Here is a 7510-nt window from a genome sequence, read left to right on the forward strand (position 1 = left end):
CTGAGAAGCCAGTCCATATCTACGCCGTTGCATCAAAGTCTTAATGGTGCAATCCAGAAATCTGGCAGCGCCTTAACTAATCTCAAATAGACTCTCGCTCAGACATGTGAAGGTGGCAAGAGTTGGTGGAAGAAAGGGAAAGTTATCTCTGTCTGTTGTCTGTTTCAGGGAAGCAGCCTACCCTACTTGCTTAATTGTGCAGCCAGGTGTTTTCCTATTAGACACTGGCAGCAAGTCTGAGTTTGTTTGCACACAAAAAATCATGCAATGATGGGAACACTTTAGTGTTGTTCTTGTTACAGTCAGACCAAAGTTGCTGCTTGTCATTATGGCCTCAGTTTTGTCCCGCATATTGAAGATCCTCGCTTAGAGGCCCTGCAGTGCGAGATTTAGTTCATTCAGGTGAGTAAAAATATCCCCTAAATAGGCCCACCTTGTGAACCACTCATCGTCATGCAAGTTGTCCGACAAATGAAAAGGGAGGTCAGTGAAGAACTGTTCAGATTGTCTAGTTAGTATTGATCACTTTCCAATGTTAATTTTTAAAATAATTTATTAATTGTGTAGGCAGGATAAAAATGTTTACTCAACATATGAAGCAAAAGTTAATGACCATGCGCGATTCACACATTGTCTGTTATTTTGTAGCCTAACAATATGTTTTTAACATTATCCCTCAGCCGACATATTAGATATTGTGATGACTAATTTGACTCAACTTTGAGTTGAGATTCTATGTTTTCCCTTAGTCTGTCTTTCAAACAAGTAGAGCAATGATGGTGGGCATGTAATGTTTTGACATGAAGGGTACAGAGAATGGAGGGCTGAACATTTTGGTCAGATAAATTATAAAAGTTGTAGATCTATGTAGATTTTTTTAATTCATCCCATTTAGACCATCTCACCCAGTGACAGTCAATCTCATGTTCATGATGTCATAATCTACGCTGAGTCTATCTTTAAACCTCAGGTACATATGGTTTCAGGGTAGTCAGTATTTTTCACCATATTCCTTCAGAACAGAGACCAGGCTGAGGCCAAGTTGGAGGCTGAAAGGAAAAACTATGACCCATGGGGACGGGGAGGGTGCGGTGCACCCCTCAGAGACACCCGAGGGAACCTCATTAGTACGTTGTAGCATGTTTCACTTACCTTCATTGTTGGCTCAACTTTCAGGATCGCATAAGTGGATCTGTGTTAAATTGATGAGAGATATCTCTGTGTGAAGTGTTTCTGGGACAAAGTGGACCACAGAAGCTGTAACTTCCACAAAGTAGCTAACGCTACAGGCTTATCCCCACATACTATAGGTGCTCATCTGATATGTGAAGCTGTCTCTGTCATTGTTTGTAAGAAGGGCTATACTAATAAAATGATTTGATACAGTCACTTTGTAAAGGGCCACATTTTAAACAGTTCCACCATCAGGGACAAAAAGGTTTGCTGGTCTGGTGATTTTTACTTTTGAATCTTACTATGATTTGTCTGTCTAGCTGACCTGAAGCAGATGCACAGGCAGAATGAGGAAGCTTGGCTGAAACCTGAGACTTCTCAGAAAAATGCCAAAGTCACCATGCCCATCCTGAGAGGACAGACTGCCTCCCATCAATACAGTCTCAGGGAGACAGTCGCTGCACCAGTTGGCACATAGCAGACAGCACATCCATTAATGTGAATGTAATACACATGTGCAACTGGATGGATTTGGCAGAAATGACCCTTTACATGTTGTATTTTAATATACTGTATACAACTTATCTTATTTGGACCACCCACTCTTGAATAACAGCTGCTCCTATCTATGGGATATAACACAAGTGCTAAACAATTTCTCCAGTAGATTTTTACGGTGTGGTCAATAAACATTTGACTTAAAAGTAGATCAAACGTAAACCAGTGTAACGCATTCTTGTGACTCTGATTAGCAGAACTAAGTTGGATCTTCTTCTTGCAACAGAAAAAGGCCAAGAACGTGGAGCTTATCCATCTTGCAGAGGAGCGAATGGAGAAGGAAGAGAAGAAGAAAGAGGCGGAGGAGAAGGATACTGCTGCTGTGAGGATGCAGCATAATAAAGAGAAACAGGCCTGCATCAATGAGGTGAGAGGACCACAAAACCTTGAGTTGCATCTGTATTAAATGTGCACTCAAAACTTTGGAAGTTGTAAACACAGAAGTCAGAAGTGCAGGTTTTATCTGTTAACGCCAGTGCCGGTTATTGGGTGTGCTCAAGCCTTTAGCGAGCACAACCATTGTTCTCTCACATATATATTTATTATACATTTTTGTTTCTTTTCCCACCCCTAAGGATCTATCAATATTTGACTACATAGACAATGTCAGTGTCAAAAGTTTCGTCTTGGTAGTGATAGAGTTGCTTGTATTTTTATTTATGTTCCGATGCACTGTTTAGGCTGAACTTAAGTTTTTGTGTCAAAAAGTGCCATGTGTCAACAAAGCTTCAATGCCACAGCCTAAACTTTATGTCAAAAGAAACGTTCTCATTTCCGGGGCTTTCAAACAATCCCCTCACTCAGTGAAGTTTGGCTAGCCAAAGCAACTGCAATGTGAGAGAGTCAGGTGGCTGAGCGCTTAGAGAATCGGGCTAGTAATCAGAAGTTTGCTGGTTCGATTCCTGGCCGTGCAAAATGACGTTGTGTCCTTGGGCAAGGTACTTCACCCTACTTGCCTCCGGGGAATGTCCCTGTACTTACTGTAAGTCGCTCTGGATAAGAGCGTCTACTAAATGTAAATGTTAAAATATGCGTGCATTCTATAATATGAGTTGCCTAGTGTTCTGCGTTCATGTGATAATTTTGGATCCTTCAAGAAGGGTCTCAAGACTTATCTGTTGATCTTACACTTAAATAATTAATTAATTTTTAGAGTTATGATTTGTATATGGTATAAAAACATATATACATATTGATATTTGATATTGTATTGTTATTATTACTATTTTGCTTAATATTGGCTTAGCAACTTTTAAAACTGTTTACTGTTAATTTAAATGATTGTAAGATTCATATTTTGTGGCTTTGGACAAAAGTGTCTGCTAAATACAATACAGAAACACACACACAGCCTCCCTCCCTTCCTGAGTCCCTGTTAATTTGCCTACTCCTTACCACGTCGTCAACTACTCTTTCTTCCATCTTTTCCTCACTCGCTCCCATGGCCCTGTCATGGTCACTCTCCTGCTCCTCCTTCTTCCCTGACCCTGTCAGTATGTTTCTGCCTCTCTGAGCCAGCCACCTCTCCTCCTTCCTCTACAAGTGCTGATGTTGAAGCAGCTAAAGCCCCCCCCAAACCAGGGCCGCATTAACCATTAGGGCAAAACCCAGGGGCACTTGACATCTAAGGGGCCATGGACAATGTCAACTAAAATGTTATATCACGTTATGAACGCAGTCCTGACTTTCCTTAATGTGAGTACTTTAATACAACTCGTTCGATCAAAATGTTATGTTAAATCACGTCAAAAACAGTGTTTGTGTAGTCTAGCAGCGCGTAGGGCACCAACTCCTGAGGGGGCACCAAAAAATAGCCAACTGAAAAATCATCATAGTTATAATACTTATAATACCGATATTATTTTAGTATAGAAATATTAGACACGTATATTACAAAACAGGCAGAACAAGAGATGTATTTAAATGCTCACAAAAAGTTACCCCCCCCCCCCCCAAACAAAACAAATAGGCTAAACACTCAACTTCCCAAGCTCGCTGTGGGTGCCATTCCCTCAATGGGCTGACGAACTTTGACAGTAGGCTCGGTCAACTTTTCTAAAATGGGTTTAAAAAGATAACAGGAGTCAGGGGAAGGAAAAAAGAAAGAAAGAGACTGCGAGATGGTGACCGTGCATCTCTTTCAGGTAAGTTTAATCATGGTTAAATACGGGAAATGTGCTGCTAATTTAATGGTTAGCCTATGCATACACCTCAAACTTGCTGACGTTATTGCTAATGTTAGCACACTCAAATGTTTTAATTTAGTTAGGTGCAAGCTAGTTTGAGATTTTACTGTTAAACATTATCTATGCATTTTACAAGTAACTGACGCCAGCTAGCTGTTACTTTCTTACCTACTGTCTGACAAGATTTTACCAATTGAAAAACGGCTTGTAAAATGTTTATTTTACATAAAGCTCAAAACTATTTTGCGCTCAAATAAAGGCCCAAAAAATTCGCGCGCGCTCGCGTTACTTTCTTTCATCCGTAACTAGCATCACATCAAACACAGGGGGGGGGGGGGGGGGGGGATTGTTAATCCGGCATACACATTAGCCAACAGCTCGTGTCTCAAGGCCTGCGGGAGGCGATATTATGTGTATTCGACTTCATGCAGCGCCGGCGGCCTTGAATCTGAGAATGCCATTGGCTGCTTCAAGTCAGCCGGGCTGCAGGAGGCTGTAGGCGACGCCAGCGCTGCATGAAGTCGAACGCACGTATTATGATTCAGGGGAAGGGGGTTCCTGGATTTGATTGGGTCAGGCCAGTGCCAATAAAGAAAATTAAACAATGGGCCGCTGTCAGTTCTCTATAGGCCGGCCCGACCAAAAAAACGAAAAAAAAAAAAAATAGGATATAAATTATATCGGCGATTCGGCCCAAAAATGCGTCGGCCCACCGGGCAAACGCCCGATATGCCAGATGGCCAGTCCAGCCCTGTTGTACAATAATCAAGTCCTATCACAAACTGATGAAACATTGTACTGTATTTGTCATTCTGTATTCTGTACCAAAGGCTTTGAAGACTACTTTCTACAAGAAAATTCAGAGCTGTTGTCTCTTCCACCCCCCCCCCCCCCCCCCCCAAATCACAGTGGACTGCAGCGTATGATTCGCGCTGCTGAGAAGGTGATAGGCTGCTACCCTCGAGGACCCTGAGGCCAGCGAGAAGATTGTGGCTGACTCCTCCCACCCTGGACTGTTCCAGCTACTCCCCTCTGGCAAAAGGATGCGGTCCATCAGGACCAAAACGTCACACCAAAAGAACAGTTTCTTCCCGTCCGCTGCTGGCCTCTTCAACAAGGCGAAGGACTCACACTGACAACACTTGTATCTATACAAGTCTATCCACCACCTATTTGCACGTCATATTGCACTATTTTAAATGTTTTGTAACATTTACATTTTATATCTTACATATTGTTAGCTCTTTAGTACTAAACTTTACTTACAAAATCTAATGTTTTAATTAATATCTGTATGATCATTGTATGCAACTTCCTGCCAGAGTAGATTCCGTGTTTTGAGTAAACTTACATGGCTATACAGCCAATTGAATTAAAAAACTAACATTGAAAGTTTGCATTTCGAGTGCCAATAGTTAATGCTTATACCGAAAAACATTGCAACACGCATGATCAAGACGTTTGACAGAAGGCATTCGTCTTTCGGTTTAAACAGTGAGGTGGCTCTTAAAAGAGCCTTTGTGGGTTTTGAGGTCAAATGATCGCGGGCAACGTTTAGGCGCGCTCTCCGCGGATGCGGCGGGCCAGCTGGATGTCCTTGGGCATGATGGTGACCCTCTTGGCGTGGATGGCGCACAGGTTGGTGTCCTCGAACAGACCGACCAGGTAAGCCTCGCTGGCCTCCTGCAGAGCCATCACAGCGGAGCTCTGGAAACGCAGGTCAGTCTTGAAGTCCTGGGCGATTTCCCTCACCAGGCGCTGGAAGGGCAGCTTGCGAATAAGCAGCTCGGTAGACTTCTGGTAACGACGGATCTCTCTCAGAGCCACGGTCCCGGGCCTGTAACGATGAGGTTTCTTCACGCCACCAGTGGCTGGTGCACTCTTACGAGCGGCTTTGGTGGCGAGCTGCTTCCTCGGGGCTTTGCCACCGGTTGATTTACGAGCAGTCTGCTTGGTTCTGGCCATGATAGTTGTCTTCTCGTCTCCGAGTTGAAGTTAAGTCCTAGAGAATTAGTAAAAGTTTATATGGTCGGTTTGTCGTCCGCTGATTGGTCTGCTCTCCCGAGCAGACTCATTGGCAGACCGTCGACGCTTTCTCCTTTGGCAATTGGACGCAGGGGCCTAGCATCATTTCCCGCTTACACTTGAAACCTTCTGGCTCCGCCCTGATCCTTCGCACCGCTTCGCCCAGTGGCGGGCACATTACATTTACATTTATTCATTTAGCAGACGCTTTTATCCAAAGCGACTTCCAAGAGAGAGCTTTACAAAGTGCATAGGTCACTGATCATAACAACAAGATAGCCAAAAAACATCGCGAGTAGCCAATAATATGAAGCACACATTGTGAACAACGATAGTTAATGGAGGTAACTCCAGTTCTATGAGTGGAGCGGAGCCCCATAGGGGAGCTCTGCTCCTATTGGTTTACCCGCTGCCTAGTGCAGCTAATGACTGAAGATCAAAATATACACACACCTGTCACTCACACAGGTGCCCTATATAAAAGGGTGACAGCCGTCACTCATTCTTCCAAAAATTCAGCACGGGTTTCTCGAATTTAGTGGCTTGAAGATTAAAAAACATCTGAAATGAGCGTTTCCATTCCACCACTTCCGCGCAAGGCTCTTTTAAGAGCCCAATGCCGGTGCCGTTTCTTGGAGGCCGATGGAGACCACCACGAATTCTGTTTCGTGTGCTTGGGACCTCGGCATGCCAGGGACGGTTTGGTGAACTCTTCTGTCTGCTTGTCGTGCGCTGGCCTCTCCGTTTCGGAGAGGCGGCTGCGTCACGACTTCTTTAAGGTGGAGGAGCCCCTCGAAGATGTGGTCTCTGCTCTCCGAGGAGGAGAGTTCAGAAATTGAGGACCACCTCGAGGCGGCTATTGAGGTGCACGCGTCCGGGCGGGACCCTCCTGTGGAGGCTTTCTGCCCAAGCGTGTTACGTTCAACCCCCTCGCACTTCTCTGAGGTAAAAGGGCGCGAGTTGACCTCGACCTCAGAGGATGACGAAGAGCCGGCTCCCGCCCCTCCCGTCTCCTCCGCGCTGTCTCGCAGGGCAGACTTCCCGTCTGTCGTCGCGAAGGCAGCCGAAATCATGGGCGTTCCCCTGCCGGCCTCTCCTCCTGTGGAGGAAGATGACCCGTGGGGATGTCGGCCCTCATGCAAAACGCAGTAAGGCCTCGAAGCCCTTATGCCCCACTATGCCGAGACTGGCAGACGATGTGCAGGGCTCATGGGATGCGCTACTGGTGGCTAACGCCCCGGTCAAGGCGCTCCTCCCGTTCACGAAGGTGAGCGGGCTGGGTGAGGCAGCGAAGTCCGGTCCCCCACCCTTGGAACCGTCCCTCGTCGCTTACCTGGTGCCAGGGGCGAGCGCTTGGATGACGGCGAGGAAGGCGACCCTGCCATCATCCCGGGACAAGCTTACTGCCTCTCTGGCAGACAAGGCGTATGTCTGGGGTGCGCAGGCAGCGGCTGCCTCTGGGAACGCCGCCCTTCTGACGGCGGCGGTCTCCAAACTCTCCACGGAGAGGCCTGAGGGACTGTCGGCCGAGGAGACGTCGTGGGTTGCCAGAATGGCATCTGCCGCGC

General features: G+C 45.9%; 1 protein-coding gene across 1 annotated transcript; it reads right to left on the minus strand.

The window, feature by feature from the left end:
* Positions 1-5471: 5471 nt before the first annotated feature.
* LOC136943310 (histone H3) lies at positions 5472-5882 on the minus strand. Its single transcript, XM_067236579.1, has one exon. It carries the CDS (start codon positions 5880-5882, stop codon positions 5472-5474), a length of 411 nt encoding a protein of 136 aa, XP_067092680.1.
* Between the last annotated feature and the right edge of the window lie 1628 nt (positions 5883-7510).

Source organism: Osmerus mordax, chromosome 5, assembly GCF_038355195.1.
Source record: "Osmerus mordax isolate fOsmMor3 chromosome 5, fOsmMor3.pri, whole genome shotgun sequence".
NCBI classification, from domain to species: Eukaryota; Metazoa; Chordata; class Actinopteri; order Osmeriformes; family Osmeridae; genus Osmerus; species Osmerus mordax.